The sequence below is a fragment of the Anomaloglossus baeobatrachus genome, unplaced genomic scaffold (assembly GCF_048569485.1).
Source record: "Anomaloglossus baeobatrachus isolate aAnoBae1 unplaced genomic scaffold, aAnoBae1.hap1 Scaffold_393, whole genome shotgun sequence".
NCBI lineage: Eukaryota > Metazoa > Chordata > Amphibia > Anura > Aromobatidae > Anomaloglossus > Anomaloglossus baeobatrachus.
Window position 1 is genome coordinate 130,561 of NW_027443269.1, and position 25,131 is coordinate 155,691.

Here is a 25,131-nt window from a genome sequence, read left to right on the forward strand (position 1 = left end):
GAGCATTGCACCCTCATGCTGCTCAGTCACACACACAGTATATACACACTGTACACATGGTATATAGTATATACACACACACAGTATATAGTATATACACACAGTACATGGTGTATAGTATATATACACGCTGGGTCCGCCTCCCTCACGCTGCTTGGTAACACACACAGTATATACACACGGTATACAATACATACACATAGAAACAACAAAGAGCCAGCACCAATGTGCACTAAGGCATCAAATATTCCAAACTGCATTATAAAAATTTTTTTTTTTTTTTTTTTTTTTTTTTTTTTTTTGAGATTTTTGGCAAAAAATTGCAATTTCTTGAGCTGCTTCGCCACGTCACGGCAAATCTCATTTGAAGCAGTCCTACACTAAAATATTTCTATAAAATGTGCCATGCGGCCTCACATATAAATAGCAGAACTGCTCTCAGCAGCACTCACCTGGTCTATTGCAGTCCCGTACCCATGACTGAGTCATGGCTGTGGGCGGGACAGGTCCAAGCAAATGCTGCATGAAGTATATATATAGCCTGTGGACAAAGCCTGATGACCCAATGTGAACAGTCACCAAACGCCAAAATCTATACAGATGGAATACATCCCAAATTGGGGTGCATAGCAAGGTGGAGGTCAACCACCGACCAATTCAACAAAGAAACAACAAAGAGCCAGCACCAATGTGCACTAAGGCATCAAATATTCCAAACTGCATTATAAAAATTTTTTTTTTTTTTTTTTTTTTTTTTTTTTGAGATTTTTGGCAAAAAATTGCAATTTCTTGAGCTGCTTCGCCACGTCACGGCAAATCTCATTTGAAGCAGTCCTACACTAAAATATTTCTATAAAATGTGCCATGCGGCCTCACATATAAATAGCAGAACTGCTCTCAGCAGCACTCACCTGGTCTATTGCAGTCCCGTACCCATGACTGAGTCATGGCTGTGGGCGGGACAGGTCCAAGCAAATGCTGCATGAAGTATATATATAGCCTGTGGACAAAGCCTGATGACCCAATGTGAACAGTCACCAAACGCCAAAATCTATACAGATGGAATACATCCCAAATTGGGGTGCATAGCAAGGTGGAGGTCAACCACCGACCAATTCAACAAAGAAACAACAAAGAGCCAGCACCAATGTGCACTAAGGCATCAAATATTCCAAACTGCATTATAAAAATTTTTTTTTTTTTTTTTTTTTTTTTTTTTTTTTTTTTTTTTGAGATTTTTGGCAAAAAATTGCAATTTCTTGAGCTGCTTCGCCACGTCACGGCAAATCTCATTTGAAGCAGTCCTACACTAAAATATTTCTATAAAATGTGCCATGCGGCCTCACATATAAATAGCAGAACTGCTCTCAGCAGCACTCACCTGGTCTATTGCAGTCCCGTACCCATGACTGAGTCATGGCTGTGGGCGGGACAGGTCCAAGCAAATGCTGCATGAAGTATATATATAGCCTGTGGACAAAGCCTGATGACCCAATGTGAACAGTCACCAAACGCCAAAATCTATACAGATGGAATACATCCCAAATTGGGGTGCATAGCAAGGTGGAGGTCAACCACCGACCAATTCAACAAAGAAACAACAAAGAGCCAGCACCAATGTGCACTAAGGCATCAAATATTCCAAACTGCATTATAAAAATTTTTTTTTTTTTTTTTTTTTTTTTTTTGAGATTTTTGGCAAAAAATTGCAATTTCTTGAGCTGCTTCGCCACGTCACGGCAAATCTCATTTGAAGCAGTCCTACACTAAAATATTTCTATAAAATGTGCCATGCGGCCTCACATATAAATAGCAGAACTGCTCTCAGCAGCACTCACCTGGTCTATTGCAGTCCCGTACCCATGACTGAGTCATGGCTGTGGGCGGGACAGGTCCAAGCAAATGCTGCATGAAGTATATATATAGCCTGTGGACAAAGCCTGATGACCCAATGTGAACAGTCACCAAACGCCAAAATCTATACAGATGGAATACATCCCAAATTGGGGTGCATAGCAAGGTGGAGGTCAACCACCGACCAATTCAACAAAGAAACAACAAAGAGCCAGCACCAATGTGCACTAAGGCATCAAATACATACACATAGTATATACACACAGTACATAGTATATAGTATATACACATGCTGGCTCCGCCGCCATCATGCTTGGTGCTTGGTCACACACACAGTATACAGTGTACACACACACCCACACACACTGTGTGCATCCGTGTGGCAGAGCATTACGGGCGTGCATGTGACAGAACATTGCGGATGGGCATGCATGCAGCAGAGCATTGCTGGTAGGGGGCGCGCAGAGCGTTATGTGGGGAGCACTATGTAGCTGTCCTTGGTGACACTTTAGACATTTGTGGTCACCAACAAAATGGCTCTGCACTGTGTCCCTAAACGTCATTCTCGCTTATCCTTTTGGAAACACCCAGATTGGGAAGGGGAGCTGTGACATTACACACAGGAGAGCAGATTCTGACCACTTTTACTGCAGCTGCAATGTGAGCTGTTTCTACAGTAGGATTTCAGTAGCTGCTCCCCCTAGTGTTTAAGAGTGGAAAATATCAAACTTTTTAATTTTTCTTTTTATATTTTGCTCAATTAAAAACAAATAATAATATTTAAACAAAACATTAAAACAATAATACTTTACATTTTTTCAGTTATTGAATTTTTTTTTTGGGTACAACACCTTCCTTTTAAGATCTACTAGTTCTCGAAATGCTGCTCTGTGTATAACCCCGCCCACACCACTGATTGGCAGCTGTGCACAATGAGCATAGACAGAAAGCTGCCAATCAGGGGTGGGGACGGGGTTATACAGAGCTGATGGAGATGGAGGATACATGGCAGCAGTTTTACTAGTTCTCTAGTGATAATCCCCTAGTGATTATACAGTGATTTTATCAGAACTATAGCAAGCAGCCCAGTAAGTGACACATCATTGGAATCAGAGTCACTATCTTTATATTATTCTGATTTTTAATTATGAGGTAAACATTTAGTGACAGATCCCCATTAATTCAGAAAACCCCAGCATAGGTATCATAAATGTTACTTGCTCTTCACCGACTCTGAGTTACGCCAAATCTGTGATACTTTTCGAAGTTTGTGTGACAATTTTTTTGGCATAAAACTTTGATTGTCTTAACTTCCACATATCTAGGTGTCACGGGTGACAGACAGTCATGTGGTTTCTTGCTATTGACAGTCACGTGGTTTCTTGCCATCGACAGTCACAGTGTCTGGCTGCGCAGAATGCTCCCTGACTTTCCATCGTTCCTGCTGTCAGTATTTATTGGTATAGGTAGCTTTCCTGCTGGATTCATCACTCTTCCTTTTGGACCCAGCAGGAGCTCGACTTCCACCCAGCTGTTGATTATCAGTATTCCCTTGGTGTTTAAATAGTCCCTTCCTTCCTTCCTTTAGATTGTGCTGGTGATATTTTCAGTTCCTTCATGCCGAGGTTGCAAGCAGGTGGTTTGTTCTCTGTATTGTTGCTGAAAGCTCTGCTGAACTTCTATCTGAGTTATCTAATGATAAGTAGTTCATGCTTTTCCCCGTGTCCCCTTTGTGTTTCTATAGTTGTTTATTAGTGGGGTTGACGAAGCGCTCATCCCACCAGTTCCCTATTCATGGCCCAGCATTAGGGATACCTAGGGTCAGGTATCCGGCTTGGCGAATAGGTACAGAACCTATTTAGGGTGTTGATGGACCCCAGGGACCAGCAGTAGGTTTAGTCAGGGGTCACAATTTTCCTAGACACAGGGTTTCCCTCCCATTCCCTTTTGCCATGCGCTTGGTACTTCCCCGTACCTAGCGTGACACTAGGATGCAGTGTGATTCAATTCTCCCCTCGCTATTTTTGTGTGAAATGTCTACAGCTCTGCCTCAACTCGAGGTTCTGAGGCAAAATCATCACATCTAGACAATAGCTAAAGATAGGCATGAAGAATATATTGTATATTACAAGCATTTATTAACAAAACAACAAGGTTTGAAATGCAATTATATACAATGTGATATACTTCAGAGTTCCTATCTCCAATCTGGGGCTGCGCTTTTTAGTAAATAAAGCAGTGGGCAACCTGAGATTAGTGAATTATCTAAATATAATCCAGTATCAAAACCTTTCACAAATGTTCCTAAAGGCTCTCGAAATACCCAACTTACTAGCAAAGTTGAGTCCGAATTTCCATTTTGTGGACCTGGAAGTTTCTTTTGGGGGACATTAGGGACACTTCTAAAAATTGTCAGAGAAGTTTAGTGAAAGAGGGTGGTGCCTGAAACGGTCAGACAGATTCAAGATAATTTGTGCCCTTTTATGATATGTGATTTTGACTATTGTACTTTTACTATTTGTTAACCAATTACCATATTTTTCAGACTTAAAGAGACATTTCTCCCCCCCAAAAAAGTGCGTAGGAAGGGCGGGGTGATGTCTCATAGTCCGAATGCTCCCGAATGAGGCTGAAGGGGTAGTGGTGGAGGAGCGGGTCACAGAAGGCAGGAACCAGCACCAGGGCCAACAATACGCCTGCTAATAGCGAAAGTGAATATTCACTGCTGCTCACTCCCATAATCCTGTCTACCTCTAGACACTGAAGCTGGCATCAAGTGGTGAGCGGAATTATGGGCGTGGGGAGCACTGACTATTCATTCTCCTTAATAACAGGCACATGATCACCCAGCTGCCAACCTAATGCTGCAGTTGGGTGATCATGAGTGTCTGCTATTAGAGAATGAATATTCACTGCTCCCCAAGCCCATAATGCCGGGTGTTGGGAGCAGTGAATATTCCGGCAGCTGATGTCCGCATGTAACTGCAGGTGCATGGCAGTGACGTCATGCGATGCGCCGCTTACACACTGAATTCACTTGCCGGCATCAGAGACAACACCGCACACTGGGGGAGCAGAGAGATGGTGAGTATAATCATTTTTTTTTTATGTCTGCAGTGTGATGAGGGACATATATACCAGGATGACAGCAGAACCAGACATATCATTGGTGGAACCTGCAGCCCAAGAGGTAAGGGGGCCCATTTTCACCTGTAAATATCAAAATGGGGATCCTATATACCAGGATGAAGGCCATATACACCAGGATGAGAGACACATAACTGCAAGAGACCCAGGATGGGGTCATTAGTACAGAATTGGGGAATTTACCCCCTATAACAACGTCAGCAGCAGATTATCCCCCATAATAGTGTGTCATGACTACATTTTTTCTTTACATTTTTTTTCCTATTTTCCTCCTCTAAAACCTAGGTGTGTTTTATGGTCATAATAATATAGTAAGTTTAAAAATAGAGACCAATTCTTACTTGAGCAATTGATTTTTGGATAAAACCCTTTGACTCACGGTACAACATGTTGCCTTCTCCCATGTGACTCATCTGACAACAGGACCTGATTAATGATAAAAACATTTGCCAAATTCCGAATGCAAGAATGGCTCCTCTACTGTGTGGGTTTTCTCTTAGTCGGCAAGAATTAATTTACCAGTTAAACATTTCAAATATTCACATGAAAGAGGTTCCTTCCCTGTGTGGCTTCTTCAGATGTTTAACGAGATCTGATTTCTGAGAATGACTCTTTCCACATTCAGAACAATACTAATGGTTTATCCCGTGTGTGAAGTCTTCCATTGTCAACAAGAGATGATTTCCTAGTGAAACATTTACCACATTCCAGGCATGAAAATGGATTCTCCCCTGTATGAGATTTTTGATGCCAAACAAGAAGTGAATTCTGAATAAAACATTGCCCATATTCTGAACATGAAAATGGCTTCTCCCCGGTATGAGATCTTTGATGCACAACAAGTTGTGATTTCCAATTAAAACATTTCCCACACTTTGAACATGAAAATGGCTTCTTCCTTGTGTGAATTCTTTGATGCTCAACAAGATCTGACTTCTGAATAAAACATTTCCAACAGTCCAAACATGAAAATGGCTTCTCCCCTGTGTGAAGTTTTCCATGGTCAACAAGACTTGATTTCCTAGTAAAACATTTTCCACATTCTGGGCATGAGAATGGCTTCTCCCCTGTGTGAATTCTTTGATGCTCAACAAGATCTGACTTCCGAATAAAACATTTCCCACATTCTGAACATGAAAATGGCTTCTCCCCTGTGTGAATTTTCTGATGTCTAATAAGGGCTGATTTCCGAATAAAACATTTCCCACATTCTAAACATGAAAATGGCTTCTCCCCTGTGTGAGATCTTTGATGCACAACAAATTCTTTTTTCCAAGTAAAACATTTTTCACATTGGGGGCATGAAAATGGTTTCTCCCCTGTGTGAAGTTTTCCATGGTCAACAAGACTTGATTTCCTAGTAAAACATTTTCCACATTCTGGGCATGAGAATGGCTTCTTCCCTGTGTGAGTTATTTGATGGATATTAAAATGTGATTTCCTGGTAAAACATTTTCCACATTTTGGGCATGAAAATGGTTTCTCTCTTGTAGGAGCCGTTTCATGTTCCACATCCCTTCTGTAACTTTTATTTTCCTTACAATTCTGTGATAAATCGGAATTTTGGACTTGTTTGCAAAGATCAGATGATAGAGCTTTCCGAGGAAGGACTGGAAGTATATCTGGAACAACAGCATACTCTTCATATGTGATACTTTCATCATCTGGTATAAATTCTGAAGATATTAGATTTCCATCTGAACTCCCAATATCCCAATCTGCTAAAATTAAACACAATTATTATTTTTTAATGATATATGTTGAAAGTACATTTATTTTTTAAACCATAACATAATTAAATTAGGAAAAAATGTATTCTGAATCTGTTGTCCAATTTCGACATCTAAAGGCCGCGTTACACGCAACGACGTATCTAACGATATGTCGTCGGGGTCACGGAATTCGTGACGCACATCCGGCATTGTTACCGACGTTGTTTCGAGTGACACCTACGAGCGAGTGCTAACAATCAGAAATACTCACCTAATCGTTGATCGTTGACATGCCGTTCTTTTTCAAAATATTGTTGCTCGTTCTGGAAGCAGGTTGTTTGTCATTCCTGAGGCAGCACACATCGCTACGTGTGACACTCCGGAAATGACGAACAACAGCGTTCCTGCATCCTCCGGCAACAAGGTGGGCGTGACATTAATGTGGCTGCTCTTCGCCCCTCCGCTTCTATTGGAGGCCCACTGTGTGACGTCGCTGTGACGCCGCACGAACCTCCCCCTTAAAAAGAGTTTGTTCGCCGGCCTTAGCGATGTCGTTAGGAATGTAAGTTTGTTTGACGTGTCCTAGCGATATTGTGCGTCACGGGCAGCGATTTGCCGTGACGCACAAACGACGGGGGCGGGTGCGATCGCTAGCGACATCGCTATCGATGTTGCTGCGTATAAAGCAGCCTTAAGATTTACATCTTTGATAATTTGGATCTACATTCCTAGCACCAGTTCTCTGGAATGTGCTACAGTAAATAATCTGATTGATTGTCACAATGTGACTGCAGGATAATGAGGGACAGGGGGCATCTATACTGTCCCTCACACTGGATTACCCCTGAAGATGGAGATGCCGGAGTCCCATGCCTTACTATTCTCCTGCCAGATCTAATCTGTTATCCCCCCAGAAAAGGAAGGGACAGGAATATGATGGATACACAGATTAAGACAGACGGGACACATTGCAAACTCACAGAAATAAACAGTGAGAGACTAAGGAGAAAAGAAAGAGCAGAAAGGCAGCAACAAAAAGACAACAAGGGTTAACAACACAACAGCTCACAGCAATAATACACAACCACCGTAAGTCTGGATCACAACACCTCACCAGACCAGTATAGGTAAACTTAAACTAGCATTAATGAAATAGTTCAGCGATACTTTCTCTTCTACAGCATGTGTTCAAAAACATTGTCAAAAAGGACCTTAAGCATTCCTTTAATAGGCATATAAACAGTGGGGCCACTAGGAGGATGGGGATATGAAATTGCTCAGTTTGCACTCCCTTTACCCTAATGCCAGTCCTGCATGCCAGCCTGTCTTCTTTTCAATTTATTTGGACTTCTGTAATTAAGAGACCTTTGATTACATCATGTCACATGACTTTGAAGTTATCAAAGGTCCTTAAACAATCAACCTTAGAATACAACTGATGGGGTCCCTAAGAGAGCGGGGTTCTTGAGAAATTGCGCAGTTTGATTCCTTCCAACACTGGCCCTGACTGTAACTAGGGCTTATTTTTGGAGTAGGGCTGATATTTCAAGCATTCTCCAAAAATCCCGTAAAATCATGCTAGGTCTTATTTTTTTTAACGGTGTTGGTCGTCTTTTTGGGAAAACAGGGTATTCATGAACCCTCTGCAGGTCTTTGAGTTGCCTTCATAACAACATAGAGAGCACTAGAAACAAATAGCAGAAGAAGTAGAAGCAAAGACAATACTGCTTAAAAAAAAACAGAGCAAAAAGCCTAAAAATGTAAACACAAAATTAGTGCAGAATTTAGTAGATATCTCTTACAGGATAGAACTCGAGGAGACACATCCTGAGGAACATCGGGATCTTCTTGTTTACAGTTCTGTGGGAAAAGAGGACGGGGACATCTCTCTGGTGTTGTCCTCTTACAGAATAGAGCTGGAGGAAACACATCCTGAGGAACATCGGGATCTTCTTGTTTACAGTCCTGTGGGAGAAGAGGACGGGGACATCTCTCTGGTGTTGTCCTCTTACTGGATAGACCTGGAGGAGACACATACAGGGAATGAATTAATTCCTTACATACAGATAATTAGAGGCCGTGTGAATTTAGTCCTGTCTATTACCTGGTGATGTGAGGGGCTGGGGAACCTCCATCATGACGTCCTTGTACAGATCTTTGTGTCCTTCTAAATACTCCCACTCCTCCATGGAGAAATACATGGTGACGTCCTGACACCTTATAGGAACCTGACACATGCAATGATACCGTCATCCCTCGATCCCTTCATAGCATTACTTTATAACGTCCCAGCATTCCCAGCAGTGTCACCTCTCCAGTCAGCAGCTCAATCATCTTGTAGGTGAGTTCTAGGATCTTCTGGTCATTGATGTCCTCATGTATCGGGGGGTGAGGTGGAGGCCCCGTGATTGGGCTCAGGGGTCTTCCCCATTCCTCAGACACAGGGTCCTGACAGTGCTCACTAGAGGTCTTCTTCACTACTGTGTAATCCTGGTTATGGAGAGACACAGTAATAAATCTCACTACAGACATTTCCAGGGTCCTCACCTCTCCAGTTCTGTCCATCTGTTATTCCCATAGATAAGAATGATGTAATGTGACGTCATCAGAATCTCTCACCTCTCCAGTAAGCCGGAAGAGGATTTCTAGGGTGAGGTGTAATATCCTCTCCGCCATCTTGTCCCTGGCCATATCCATCCTGGACAGGAAATTCTCTTAAACAGAATAAAACCACTGAAAGGATCCAATATTATAAGGACCTGAATGGGAAGGAGATGAGCCGATATGTAAAATTAATGGAGATAATAATGGAGGGAAGATATAATTTGGGTAGGAAAAAAAAATGTCAACATGAAATGAAGTAGCAAAACTGACCCATAAAAGTATTGCACCTAAAAGAATGAAAAAGTCAGCTCATCAAGCAAAAAACAAGTCCTCACTCAACAAAGATGGCAGAAAATGGAGACACAAACTGATTTTTTTAATGTTTTTTTTTTTCTTTTTTTTTTTTTTACAAAAGTCTGATTTTTATTCACTACTAGAGGTGAGTGAACCTGAGTTCGGTGTTAGGTAAAAACTCAGATTTTTCCAAGATAGCAAAGTTCAGGTTTGGAGTTTGGGGGCTTTACGTCTGCAAACCACTCTCGTGTGATGAGATGTATTGTGCACCAAGAAATAAAACTGAAAAAAAACGCCTTCCCCGGAAGTGATCTGTTTATGGCTGCACGTGGACGGAGACCCGAACTGCCAATCAGTGACTTCAAATAAAGTTCAGGTTAAGTCCAAGTTCAGAGCCGATGTTTACAAAAGTTCAGCTGGATCAGCAGAAGCCGAACGTCCACTGTGTGATACCAAAGTGATATGATTGAAGAATGAGTGTGATTAGATAGGGATCATAATCAAAAGATATAGTGATCCCAGATATTATTTGATCCATCAATAATTCAGTATATCAGTGAGAAATGTCCTCTGGCTGACCCAATTTTACCATGATGAAGAATACGTGTCAGACAGAACTTGAGCAAACCACGATTATGAGGAAGTAACGTTTACAGTTCAACAGTCATGAAACTCGTGGTCAGCTTAAAACAGGTGTAAGGAAGCTGGCATGTAAAATTCACGGCTCCTTGCAATATATGCAGGAAATTTGTGGTCAGCCACTGGTCAACTGGCAAAATGTGCAGGAAGCTGCTGGTGCCCACAGCAGCTTGTGGTCAAGTTACATAAACATGACTCAGCTGCCACATGCTGGTCACCAATTCACCACTCAGTGCACATGACGTACAAAGTTTTGCTATAAAAAGATAGGACTCGCTTAGTGACATTTGGGGAACCTTTCCAGGACGCTCAAGTGGACGCACTGTCCCTGTGATGAAAAGGCCAGGTTGTTTTTCCTTCTCACTAATCGAGTCCCTCCGATGAGAAAGGATTGCTACAACATAACGGTAATGTTGATGCATATTTGTTATTGTATAAGATTCTATGACTATAAAGTAGTTCTAATGCCTATGTACCATTGATATTCATGTGCTATTAAAATAAATAATATCTTGCTATAAAGAATCTTAGTATTTGTGCCTGATTAGGATATCAGTGAGCGCTTCGTAAGTACGGGCTTTCAGCCCCCTTTTTAGTAGAATTTAGCAAGACACACGGGTCCGCTCATCTCTAGTCACCACTTAGATAATAAGAAACGTGGATGTCTGATATTGCCGTAATCACACTGACCTGGAGAATCACGCTGACCCGTCACTTTCAGCACATCGTGAATGGAGTAAAAACAGTAAAAAAAAAATTTGATGGAAGTACATTTTTTTTTTCAACATTTCACAGCACTTTGAATTTTTCCTTAATTTCCAGTACATTTTATGGTAAAATTAAAAACAGTGAGTCATTTAAAAAAAAATAAACAAACCAATCCTTCATACGGCAATGAGGGCGGAAAAAAAAAAATAAAAGCCGCGCAGTTACAAAATCATGTAGCATCAGGAGCAGAAATCTGTCCATCTCTACATAAGACACAGACATTTTATTACTGCCTCTGCTTTCTCTGTCACTGTATACACAGCTCTACGGTGCAATGCAGCGGGAACGGCGAGAGACCTGACAGCGACACAGATCTCTGTGTGAGAGCCCATCCACCATCAGTACTTGCCAACTGTAATTTTCTTGGGGTCTGGTGAGTGCAATTATTTTTTTCGGGGGGGTATTTGCTTTCTTTTGAGGGTCGCCGCTTTCTTTTAGGGGTACCTGCTTTCTTTGATAAAAGTCCTGCTGTATTCTTTCTGAATAACGAGTACAATGCAAGTCAAGGGGAAATGCAAGTCATTTTCTGTTGCACTCAACAAAGAGGTCTGGGGGCCTGATGAAAAGCATGAAATGGATGGGAAAGTGATGAAACTGAATGGGGAGAGCCTAGAGCAGACCTGGGCAAGGGGCGGCCCGCGGGCCACATCCGGCCCGCCTACTCTCTGTGACCGGCCCGCCTGGCTCCGGGCGTCCTTGCTGGCCGGTCACTGATGAGGGCAATCTGACCTGTTGTCCGGAGCTCCAGGCTCCGGGCGGCCCGTGGTCAGATTGCCCTCATCACACGCTGCGTGCCGGCAGGGAACAGAGGACAGATAGTGCAGCAGCGGAACGCAGGAATCTGTCCTCTGTTTCCTGCCGGCACTTTCTCTGTGACACACACGCGCGCCCTGATGTCGTCAGTACGGCGCGCGCGTGTGTGTCATTTGAAAAGTTCCCGCCCGGCAGGAGAAGAAGATGCAGCAGCCGGAGCCCGTACGGAGAGAGGAAGCAGCTCAGCGGGGAGCCGTACAAGAGAAGAAGGATGTCAGCGGGAGCCCGTACGGGGGTGCCTGAGGAGGGAAAGGTGAGTGGTGACTAGTAACCTGAGGGGACAATGGGCGGAGTGGAGGGGAGGGGGGGGGTAACTGGTGAGTAATATTTGGGTGTAGTGATGTAGTATACGGCAATGTAGTTTTACAGGTGTAGTATATAGGGGTCTAGTGATGTATATCTGGATGTAGTGATGTATATTACAAGTGTATATAGGGGTGTAGTGATGTATATTACAAGTGTATATAGGAGTGTAGTGATGTATATGACAGGTATATATGGGGGTGTAGTGATGTATATTACAGGTGTATATGGGGGTGTAGTGATGTATATTACAGGTGTATAAAGGGGTGTAGTGATGTATATGACAGGTATATATGGGGGTGTAGTGATGTATATTACAGGTGTATATGGGGGTGTAGTGATGTATATTACAGGTGTATAAAGGGGTGTAGTGATGTATATTACAGGTGTATATGGGGGTGCAGTGATGTATATTACAGGTGTATATGGGGGTGTAGTGATGTATATTACAGGTGTATATGGGGGTGCAGTGATGTATATTACAGGTGTATATGGGGGTGTAGTGATGTATATTACAGGTGTATATGGGGGTGTAGTGATGTATATTACAGGTGTATATGGGGGTGCAGTGATGTATATTACAGGTGTATATGGGGGTGTAGTGATGTATATTACAGGTGTATATGGGGGTGTAGTGATGTATATTACAGGTGTATATAGGGGTGTAGTGATGTATATTACAGGTGTATAAAGGGGTGTAGTGATGTATATTACATGTATATATGGGGTGCAGTGATGTATATTACAGGTGTATATGGGGGTGCAGTGATGTATATTACAGGTGTATATAGGGGTGTAGTGATGTATATTACAGGTGTATATAGGGGTGTAGTGATGTATATTACATGTATATATGGGGTGCAGTGATGTATATTACAGGTGTATATGGGGGTGCAGTGATGTATATTACAGGTGTATATGGGGGTGCAGTGATGCATATTACAGGTGTATATGGGGGTGCAGTGATGCATATTACAGGTGTATATGGGGGTGCAGTGATGTATATTACAGGTGTATATGGGGGTGCAGTGATGTATATTACAGGTGTATATGGGGGTGCAGTGATGTATATTACAGGTGTATATGGGGGTGTAGTGATGTATATGGGGGTGTAGTGATGTATATTACAGGTGTATATGGGGGTGTAGTGATGTAGTATATGGGGATTGTTTGTGTATATAGTATATATATATATATATATATATATATATATATATATATATATATATATATATATATATATATATATATATATATATATATATGAGAGAGAAAAGCCCGTAACTGCGAGTGGTACTGGAGTTACATCGGGTACCACGTGCTCTCTCCCCGCCCCCTGCAGCGCCATACCGCCATTACAGGGCCTGATTGCGTTTCTCCGGTACCTGTTTGCATACATGTGACAGGTACCGGAGAAAACACGAGTCTGTGAAATAAAAAGATTTTCCATATTTACCTGCTTTCTTCAGCTCTGCTGCCTCCCGCTCCTGACCACCGCTCATTCATTGATTATTCACCGCACTCATGACCTGGAAGCCGGAGCATCGCGGTGACAGCGCCGGGCACCACACCGTTGAGGACATCACCGCAGGGACAGGTGAGTATTCTGCAAGCACAGTGACCTCCAGGAGGTCATCAGAGTTTCCAATGAACTCTGATGACCCCCCTGCGACACCCACGCTACAGCTTCATGGGTTCATCAGAGTTCATTGGGAACTGTGACGAGTCCCCGAGATGCTCCGGCTTCTAGGTTCTCAACACACACACACACACACCTGCATACTCACCCAGCGATGTGGTCCCCAGCGCTGTCCCTGCTTCCAGCTGCTCACTGCAGTGAATATTCAGTTAGTATAATTACCAGCGATAAGGAGCGGGAGGCAGCAGAGCCAGAGACAGCAGCGCTGGAGAGAGGTAAATATAGAAAATCTTTTTATTAAAAAGACCCATGTTTTCTCTGGTATTTGTCACACTGATGTCACACAGATCACATCAGTGTGCAAACCGTGTGACACCCGTGCTGCCAGAGAAAAAACGGACATGTGTGCGTGCAGGGCCACGAGGGGTCACACAGTCCGTAACTTACTGTTTGTATATGAAGGGATAGTATATATGCTATATACAGTATTGGGTAAAACTGAGTTAATTATATTAGTCCGGCCCTCTAAAACCATCCCAATTTCTCATGCGGCCCCATGGAAAAATTAATTGCCCACCCCTGGCCTAGAGAATATGCCTGCATGCATTTATGACTCACATATGGTTTCTGGGAATAAGGATGTCACAGTTTTATGCCACTTTTACAGATGCACAAGAACACCTAACCTATATTGCACTTTACAGGCAAAAAGGTTAAAAAACAGTTTTTCCTGCATAATCACTTGTATATAAGGCTAAATAAACCGGAGGAAAAAAAATATCCGCTTTAGCGTTTGTTCACACGTAGTGTTTTTTTTTTTTGTTTTTTTTTTTACTTTTACATTTGGGAGAGTTCTGACTTATACATTTTGTAAGTCCTACTGTCATACATAATTTCTAGTTAGTTATTCCCCAGCACTTTACAAGGCCAGCTAGAACGTGCCCGTTAGTATGTAGATCTTTCATATAAACAGCATTAAAATTTCATCCTTTATTAATAATCTTAAAATTTAGGAACAGCAGTTCCTCCATATCATTGAAACAACAGCTTAAAAAGCCACCACCATGCGTGTTAGAATATATAAATTCTGCCCAGTCAGCTAAATAGCGGACTGTGCTATATATTCAGGTGATGGCCACTAGGTCAAAAAAACACAAGAGAAAATAACACAACAAACAGAACAAAAAATAGTGATTGGCCCATTGTCCTTTGCCTTTAGCACAATCACAATAAAAAAAAAACATAAAAAAAAAATTATTATACCTAAAGAAATATTTGTTAGGTTTCATGAAATTGCTGACAATGGTCAGACACATAAAAAACATATCTACATATATCAGGCATAGAGTAAATGGATTGGTCTCACCACATCTTTTTTTAAATGAGGGCATGCAGTCTCTCCATCGGAGTTCTGGGTTCGATATACTGGTCCAGTATTTTCTGTCCCTATTCAACTTGGAGACCAAAAAACAAATAATGCCTGCTTCCCCAGACTCCCGTCCTAACAAGGATGGGCCACATCTAAGTGTCTCAAGCCGGACCCCTAAGCTGACCCTCTTGCTGTCCCGACGCGTTTCCTCTACAGCGACTCCTCAGGGGACATAGTATTACTTGTCAATTAGATCCTTGATGCCAGCCCTCATACACCCATGATGTCAAAGAGTCTGGCACGTCAGAAAATGGGGTCTTTTAAACACAGTGGTCATGTAACTCCTCCAATCAGGAGGTGCAACTCACCTGATGTTTTATTCCATTAATATTGCGTGGATCCTGCCATAGTCCCAGCTGCCTACAGCACATGTCGCTCGACTTCCTGAATCATTCTGCGTGCGTTCCACCTGGGTAACGCCCCCAGCTTTCAGGAGTCGACAACAACGTGGAGAGCTCCTCCCCATCCCCTGCGACGTACTTCCTTGTTCAAGCTTCTAAGGCGTGTAAGAAGTGTACATCATGAATTCAGCTAATAGGTCACTTCCGGTGTGACGTATCGGACGTGCACGCCGAAAAAACAAGTCATCTGCGCGCCTAATACAAGGGGGAGGGAACCATCTCCACACCAGGCGCATTCAGATAGACGCGTTTGCGTTCCATAAAGGCAACGTTATTCATTGGTCGAAGCCCCGAACATGACAACTCCTCCAGATAGACAGGAACGCCTTTCACTGGGTAAATCATACGGGGAGGAAGTAGGCACCATTATTGCTATAGCAGATCAAGTATAAGGGACATCAGTCAATCCACAGATTATGTTAAACTCAAGATTAATAATAATAATCTTGAGTTTAACATAATCTCCGATGGAGAGACTGCATGCCCTCATTTAAAAAGGATGTGGTGAGACCAATCCATTTACTATATGCCTGATATATGTAGGTATGTTTTTATGTGTCTGACTATTGTCAGCAATTTCATGAAACCTAACATATTTCTTTAGGCATAATAAATTTTTTTTATGAGTTTTTCTGATTGGACCATTGTCCTTTGCCTTTAGCACAATCACTATTTTTTGTTCTGTAAGAAGAAAGGATGTCCAGCTCTTTCAGGCAAAGAATCACGTCTTTATTTCATCATGCAGACACAGGGAATAACATGACCAGCACTACGCGTTTCAGGTGAAAACACACCCTTAATCATGATTAAGACGTGATTCTTTACCTGAAAGAGCTGGACATCCTTTCTTCTTACATTATACCGGGCCGTGGCAGTGCCTGTCCGCGCTCCAGGACGAAATCGGGATTGAGCCTTTGTACGGTGAGCTGATTCACACAATTGAATTTTTTGTTCTGTTTGTTGTGTTATTTTCTCTTGTGTTTTTTTGACCTAGTGGCCATCACCTGAATATAGCACAGTCCGCTATTTAGCTGACTGGGCAGAATTTATATATTCTAACACGCATGGTGGTGGCTTTTTGAGCTGTTGTTTCAATGATCTGGAGGAACTGCTGTTCCTAAATTTTAAGATTATTAATAAAGGATGAAATTTTAATGCTGTTTATATCTACTTAGTGCCTTTGGGATTGCTATATATTCTATGTAGATCTTTGGCCTGAGGGGCCTCAAGTGGTCCTGTAACATATACATTTTGGAGGGACTGCTGTTACTTATATATTACTTATACATATTCCATAGAAGTTTACAATGTGTCCATTGTGTACCCTCCTCCTCCTCAAATTTCCCGGTCTGGAACGTAAACTTGTGTGTAAGCCAGAAGATCGAGAGCAGATTCTATCTTGGATGGCAGACAACAAGGCCTCTTTGCATTTCTCAAGCAGCAACAAACTTTCCACAACCACAGTCTACTGTGAATACACAGAAGGCTGGCCCATCTAATCCTCAACCTGGTCCTCCTTTCTCCCCCCATCATCAGTCACAGGAGACATATGACCCCAAACTTGGCCACTCTGAGGATCTGTTTTGGATGGATCCTTTTGTTGGCTCTGGCCTCTCAGTGCAGCATTGAAGAGGGATGTGAGGAGGTGGCGTGAGTTGATGTGCAAGTATTTGAGGACCTACAGCCAGAAGAAAGCCAGTTTGAGGGACCTGATTTACTGTCTCCAGGAGGTGGAAGTTGGTGATGTTAAGACACAATTCAGTTGCCATCAGAGCAGCCTACAATCTCAACTGGGAAGGAGGATGAGATGGAAGACAAGGTGGTCGATGATGAGTCCACTGATCCGACCTGGACCGCTGACATGCATAGCCAGCACAGCAATACAGAGGAAGCTGGATATGTAGCATCAAAACAAGCACCAAGGGGTAGTGGTTTGCCCAGAGTGAGAACTAGGTCAACTGTACCAAAGAGCACCCCCACTGTGGTCCACGTCAGGGCAAGGGGCGTTCAGCTGCTGTCTGGACATTTTTTCTGAAAGTCCTTCAGAGAAAAACATTGTAATCTGAAGCATCTACCAGGGGCGTACATAGAAATCATGGGGCCCCATAGCAAAAGTCTGAATAGGGACCCCCCACCCAATAAAAAAATACAATAAAATATTATCAAAATAAACAGCGCACGTCTGGGGGGGGACATATAAGTTACTGGAGGGACATATAAGTTACTGGGGGCTGTAATACAAGTTACTAGGGGCTTATATACACATTCTGAATTATTCTTTATTCTAGCCAGGCTCTACATCTACCAGTCCAGTAAGTAGACTATTACCGGGCGCGGATCCGTCTGCAGAGCACCAGTCTAGGCAGTGCTGTGCTCCTGTTTTGTGACTGTGTGCGTTGTGTCCATCGGAGTCTCTGCCAGGTGCAGACGCCGTGCTGAGCCGCCTGTGAGCAGTACAACCACCAATGCTGCCGCCTGCCCGCCTGCCTCCAAAGCTCCTCTCTCTGGCTGTACATCAGTCAGGGGCACAAGCAAGTTGAGCCTAAGAGAGGAGCAACAGAGCAGGAGCAGCTTCTAGGACACTGCAGTGTGCACGACGCGCCGGCACTGAGCTGCAGATGCTTACAGTCTGACACTCAGCTTGGCTGGGAATCAGGGGCTGGCTGGCAAATTTTGGCCTGGGGGGCAAGCACAAAGCAGTGGCCCCTGATAAATGACCTATACTTATTGGTTCTGATTCATTAAAAAGTGGTCCAAAACAAATTTTACTTTACTTCTAAATCTGTTATAATCCAATCTTTTTTCTAATATACGAAAAATTCCCTCACTACTCTGCTTTATTGTTTTACTACTTCCTCTCTGATGACACTTTGTTTGAAAATCCCCAATGCACCCTGGGATACTCAAACGTCATTAAGGGGCAGAGACTCTGGTCAATCTGTAGCATCTGCCCTCTTGCTGAAACAAAGCATCATCAGTGACCTAGATTTCAGGGGCCGGACTAATCCGTGTCTTACTTTGCATACACCAGCTGTCAATTCAAACAGATGTTCAGTAGAATTTTGTCATTGCGCACTATTCTTCTCAGTGCACAATGAAAGTGCACTCCTTCGCCGGCTCTGTTCAGAAGGGACGTTACTTGTGGGAATGGCGCTGGTCTCTGCTTGTTCGTTCTTTACTTACCATGTACACGGACAGTGCAGTCTGCTGCCAGCTTGTCACTTGTAATCAGAGCCGGCGAGGGAGTGCGCTGCCATTGTGCACTGGGAAGAACTCTACACAGTTACAAAATTCTACTGAGCATCCATTGTAACTGACAGCCGGCATATACTCAATAGAGCAGGGACTAGTTCAGCCCCTGAAATGGACGTCACTAATGACAATTCATTTCAGGGAGGGGGCAGAGGCTGCAACAGTGACCGCAGCCTCTGCCCCCTGATCATGACTCATTTAAGCTTCCTAGCATTCACTGGGATTTTCAAACCAAAGCAGCCAAAGTAACAGTGACCGACGCTTTCTGAGCACTGCAGGGCTTGACGCTCACTGAGCACCGCACTGGCTGACACTCGCTGAGCACCGCACTGGCTGACACTCGCTGAGCACCGCACTGGCTGACACTCGCTGAGCACCGCAGTGGCTGACACTCGCTGAGCACCGCAGCGCCTGCAAACAGTGGAGTGCGCCGCAGCCAACAAACCAAAGAACTCCAGAGTAAACAGGAATAAAAAAAATAGTCCTAGCAAGTGCCTCCCAGTAATTAGTGATACATTTACTGCCGCCATAAAAATAATTAAATTATACAAATTTATAAATATCTACATTTCTTTTTAGTAATGCATCAGCAAAATAGTCATACAATTACCAGATAACACATTCTATATAGTGTTACTGAACAGCACCTACCATACCAAAACCAATAATACTACTATACATTGCACAATAATGCCGCCACACCATGACCAAATATTATCACCACAGAGTATGAATACAGCTACCATCCATTTAATAAGCAGAGCCCACTGCACCAAGACCAGTGGGTTCACACCACAAATCCCCCCCAAAAAATCTGCAGAGTGTGAACATGGCCTAATGTAGCGATGTCCTCCTTCATGCCCCTCACCACACACAATATAAATTTTTACATCTGTCTCCTCCTATCATGGTAGCGATCATGACTAGTGCTGAGCGGACCCGGACTGTAAATGTCCGGATCCGCGCGGTTTCAGCGCTATCCCCGTGCCGGACCCGGGCGCGGGATTCCAGCTGCACGATCCGGAATCGGCAATTCATAAAAATGTTAAAAAACAATAAATAAAAGAGCGTTTCATACTTACCAGACTCTGTCATGGCGGCACACTTGCTTCCGGGTCGCGCTTTCACTTCCTCTGCTGTGCACGCAGTCACACAGCTTTCCGTGCTTTCCCCGCCCATGGGCCGTCCTCTCAGCTGTGATTGGTTCCTGGCTGACACGCCCCCAGCCTGTGACAGTCTCTTCCCCGCGGTCATCGCTTATCGCGGCTCAGTAATGGGCTGCACTCAGAGCGGGCAGCCGTGCTCTATAGCTGCTTGCTCTGAGATGTAGCAGTGCCGGATGTGTCGCCGCGGGACTTCTCCTGTGGATTACGTCGGAGCTGCAGGGTATTTGGGGGGTTAATAAAGTGGTGAAGGAGGAGTGTTTTGTATTTTATTCCAAATAAAGGATTTTTCTGTGTGTCTGTGCTTATTTACTGTCATTTACAGGTTTGTGTGATGCAGGTATCTGATAGACGCCTGTGCCATCACACAAACCTAGGGTTTAGTAGCAGCTATGTGCCCCTGCTAATCCTGCTATTACCCCGACTGGCACCGCATCACGCCTCCGGGAAGAGCCAGTAGCGCACACCGGTATGTCGCATCTAACAGATGCGGCTCTACCGGACGGCTGCGGGCTGAGGATATACCAGCCCCCGGCCCGGCGTTATGGCTGGATGTGAAAATAGGGGGAACCGCACGTCTTTTTTTTTTTTCTTTTTACTTTCACCGGAGTCATACGTGCGAAGGGCTCACGCGAGTCTGCCATGGCAGCACCCAGCAGCCTTGCACGTGTGACTCCGGCCACTGTATACACAGCAGATACTGCGCGACGGCTGAGGCTGCAGCCGAGCGCTATACCTGTGCTGCCGAGTGTTTACTACTGTGAACTGACCGACAGACTGTACTGCTTTCCCCGCCCACCGGCCGTCCTGTGATTGGTTGCAGTTAGCTGCCACGCTGCCACTCAGGATGGGGGCGTGTCTAGCTGTAACCAACACGCGCCGGTGGGCGGGGAAAACCATGAATATTGAATTGTCGGCTCCGGAAGGTAACAGCGTGACCCGGAAGCAGTGTACCGCCATGACAGCGCCTCGCTGAGTATGCCGCGCTCGCTCCTAGCCCCTCCACAAACGTTTTAACCCTCCGGATTCCGGTCCCCATTGACTTATATGGGCACCGGATTCCGGATCTGATTCTTTTTTAAATATGTTAGTGATCCGCCGGCCCCGGATTATTGGCCGTTCAATCAACTCTAATTATGACCCTCTTTATAGCCTTAGGAGTTATAGTAAAACTCTGCATAGTACAGGGTACAGTGATGTCACAGTACAGGGGTAACACGCAGCGCTGTCACAGTACAGGGGTAACACGCAGCGCTGTCACAGTACAGGGGTAACACGCAGCGCTGTCACAGTACAGGGGTAACACGCAGCGCTGTCACAGTACAGGGGTAACACGCAGCGCTGTCACAGTACAGGGGTAACACGCAGCGCTGTCACAGTACAGGGGTAACACGTAGCGCTGTCACAGTTCGGAGGTAGTGAACACAGTGATGTCACAGTGCAGGGAGAATACACACAGTGATGTCACAGTACAGGGATAATACACACAGCCATGTCACAGTACAGGGATAATACACACAGCCATGTCACAGTACAGGGATAATACACACAGTGATGTCATAGTACAAGGTTAACACACACAGTGATGTCACAGTACAGGGATAATACACACAGTGATGGCACAGTACAAGGATAATACACACAGTGATGGCACAGTACAGGGATAATACACACAGTGATGGCACAGTACAAGGATAATACACACAGTGATGGCACAGTACAGGGATAATACACACAGTGATGGCACAGTACAGGGGTAATACACACAGATGGCACAGTACAGGGATAATACACAGTGATGTCACAGTACATGGATAATACACACAGTGATGGCACAGTACAAGGATAATACACACAGTGATGGCACAGTACAAGGATAATACACACAGTGATGGCACAGTACAGGGGTAATACACACAGTGATGGCACAGTACAGGGGTAATACACACAGTGATGGCACAGTACAGGGGTAATACACACAGTGATGGCACAGTACAGGGGTAATACACACAGTGATGGCACAGTACAAGGATAATACACACAGTGATGGCACAGTACAGGGGTAATACACACAGTGATGTCACAGTACAGGGATAATACACACAGTGATGGCACAGTACAGGGGTAATACACACAGTGATGTCACAGTACAGGGATAATACACACAGTGATGGCACAGTACAAGGATAATACACACAGTGATGGCACAGTACAGGGGTAATACACACAGTGATGGCACAGTACAGGGGTAATACACACAGATGGCACAGTACAGGGATAATACACAGTGATGTCACAGTACATGGATAATACACACAGTGATGTCACAGCACAGGGCAGTTTCTGTGGTGTTACAGGCATTTGTACATTATAATGCTCACCTGCTCCTGTGCTGTGAGAGATATTAGTGGCTCCCCTCTCTGCTGCTCTTCCTGTGGGTCTGGCTGTGTTCAGATCCTGTCCTGTGCTTTTCTTTCTGGTTTTTCTGCTCTCTGCTTCTCTCTGTGTGCTCTGCTCTCTGTTTGCTGTGCTGAGTCTACTGCTTCTGCCTTGTTGCTCTGCTCTTTTTTCTCTGCTCTGTTTTCTCTGCTCTCTGCGTCTCCTGCTCTGTGTTTTTCATCTTGCAATCTCCTGCACTGTCCTGAACAAGCTCCGCCCCCTCTCCTGATTGGCTGTCCTCCTCCTGGCATCACTCACAGAGGCCACGCGGTGTGCAGTGTCTGCATATCGATGATGCAGCAGCCTGCAGCTATTGGAACAGTGCGGGCCCCCAGCGGCTACAATCAGCTGCTTGGTGACCTCCCCGGGGCAGCCCGCTGGTGCTGGGAAGTATGAAAGTGAGAACGCACACACAGCGGGCAGCCGGGGCCAGGCCCCCTTCACGTCAGGGGCCCCATGGCAGTGGCGTGGTCTGCCTCTATTGGCGGTACGCCACTGCTTAGGGGCCCTACAAATGCTACATGGCGCCCGCAATCTATTTCAGCCAAATTTGCTTTCCAAAATTCAAATATTGCTCCTTCTGTTCCGACTCCTCTCATTTGTCCAAACAGAGGTTTCTGATCACAAGTGGGGAATCACCGCGCTCATAAGAAAGGGGGGAACAAACCGTGGGGTCCACTTTTTGGCGTTACCTCTCAAACCCTGTCAAAGTGACACTGGTCAGAATTGTATAAAATGGCCGAGTCATAAAGTACAAAGCTGGCTCCGTCCTTAAGGGGGTAAGCTGAATGTAAATGAGCCGGTCAGGAATAGCGGGAAACTGGTCCTGAACTGGTTAAAGTTGAAAACAGTTGCAAAATGAAGGGGTTAATGATAATGCTGTCCCCAAAATAATAGAGACCCTGCACCTACCTCCACCTGCAGAGCCGCACACTAGATATATAATACCCTGCACCTACCTCCACCTGCAGAGCCGCACACTAGATATATAATACCCTGCACCTACCTCCACCTGCAGAGCCGCACACTAGATATATAATACCCTGCACCTACCTCCACCTGCAGAGCCGCACACTAGATATATAATACCCTGCACCTACCTCCACCTGCAGAGCCGCACACTAGATATATAATACCCTGCACCTACCTCCACCTGCAGAGCCGCACACTAGATATATAATACCCTGCACCTACCTCCACCTGCAGAGCCGCACACTAGATATATATTACCCTGCACCTACCTCCACCTGCAGAGCCGCACACTAGATATATAATACCCTGCACCTACCTCCACCTGCAGAGCCGCACACTAGATATATAATACCCTGCACCTACCTCCACCTGCAAAGCCGCACACTAGATATATAATACCCTGCACCTACCTCCACCTGCAGAGCCGCACACTAGATATATAATACCCTGCACCTACCTCCACCTGCAGAGCCGCACACTAGATATATAATACCCTGCACCTACCTCCACCTGCAGAGCCGCACACTAGATATATAATACCCTGCACCTACCTCCACCTGCAGAGCCGCACACTAGATATATAATACCCTGCACCTACCTCCACCTGCAGAGCCGCACACTAGATATATAATACCCTGCACCTACCTCCACCTGCAGAGCCGCACACTAGATATATAATACCCTGCACCTACCTCCTCCTGCAGAGCCGCACACTAGATATATAATACCCTGCACCTACCTCCTCCTGCAGAGCCGCACACTAGATATATAATACCCTGCACCTACCTCCTCCTGCAGAGCCGCACACTAGATATATAATACCCTGCACCTACCTCCACCTGCAGAGCCGCACACTAGATATATAATAACCTGCACCTACCTCCACCTGCAGAGCCGCACACAGATATATAATACCCTGCACCTACCTCCACCTGCAGAGCCGCACACTAGATATATAATACCCTGCACCTACCTCCACCTGCAGAGCCGTACACTAGATATATAATACCCTGCACCTACCTCCACCTGCAGAGCCGCACACTAGATATATAATACCCTGCACCTACCTCCACCTGCAGAGCCGCACACTAGATATATAATACCCTGCACCTACCTCCACCTGCAGAGCCGCACACTAGATATATAATACCCTGCACCTACCTCCACCTGCAGAGCCGCACACTAGATATATAATAACCTGCACCTACCTCCTCCTGCAGAGCCGCACACTAGATATATAATACCCTGCACCTACCTCCACCTGCAGAGCCGCACACTAGATATATAATACCCTGCACCTACCTCCTCCTGCAGAGCCGCACACTAGATATATAATACCCTGCACCTACCTCCACCTGCAGAGCCGCACACTAGATATATAATACCCTGCACCTACCTCCACCTGCAGAGCCGCACACTAGATATATAATACCCTGCACCTACCTCCACCTGCAGAGCCGCACACAGATATATAATACCCTGCCCCTACCTCCTCCTGCAGAGCCGCACACTAGATATATAATACCCTGCACCTACCTCCACCTGCAGAGCCGCACACTAGATATATAATACCCTGCACCTACCTCCACCTGCAGAGCCGCACACTAGATATATAATAACCTGCACCTACCTCCACCTGCAGAGCCGCACACCAGATATATAATACCCTGCACCTACCTCCACCTGCAGAGCCGCACACCAG

The 25,131-nt window shown here is 44.8% G+C and overlaps 1 protein-coding gene across 1 annotated transcript in view; it reads right to left on the reverse strand.

The window, feature by feature from the left end:
* LOC142276144 (uncharacterized) overlaps positions 1 to 25,131 on the reverse strand; it is a 165,015-nt gene that overhangs the window by 32,664 nt on the left and 107,220 nt on the right. The window contains 1 exon segment of the mRNA XM_075332600.1: positions 5,781 to 6,266. Within this exon segment, the coding sequence (XP_075188715.1) occupies positions 5,781 to 6,266 (486 nt within the window).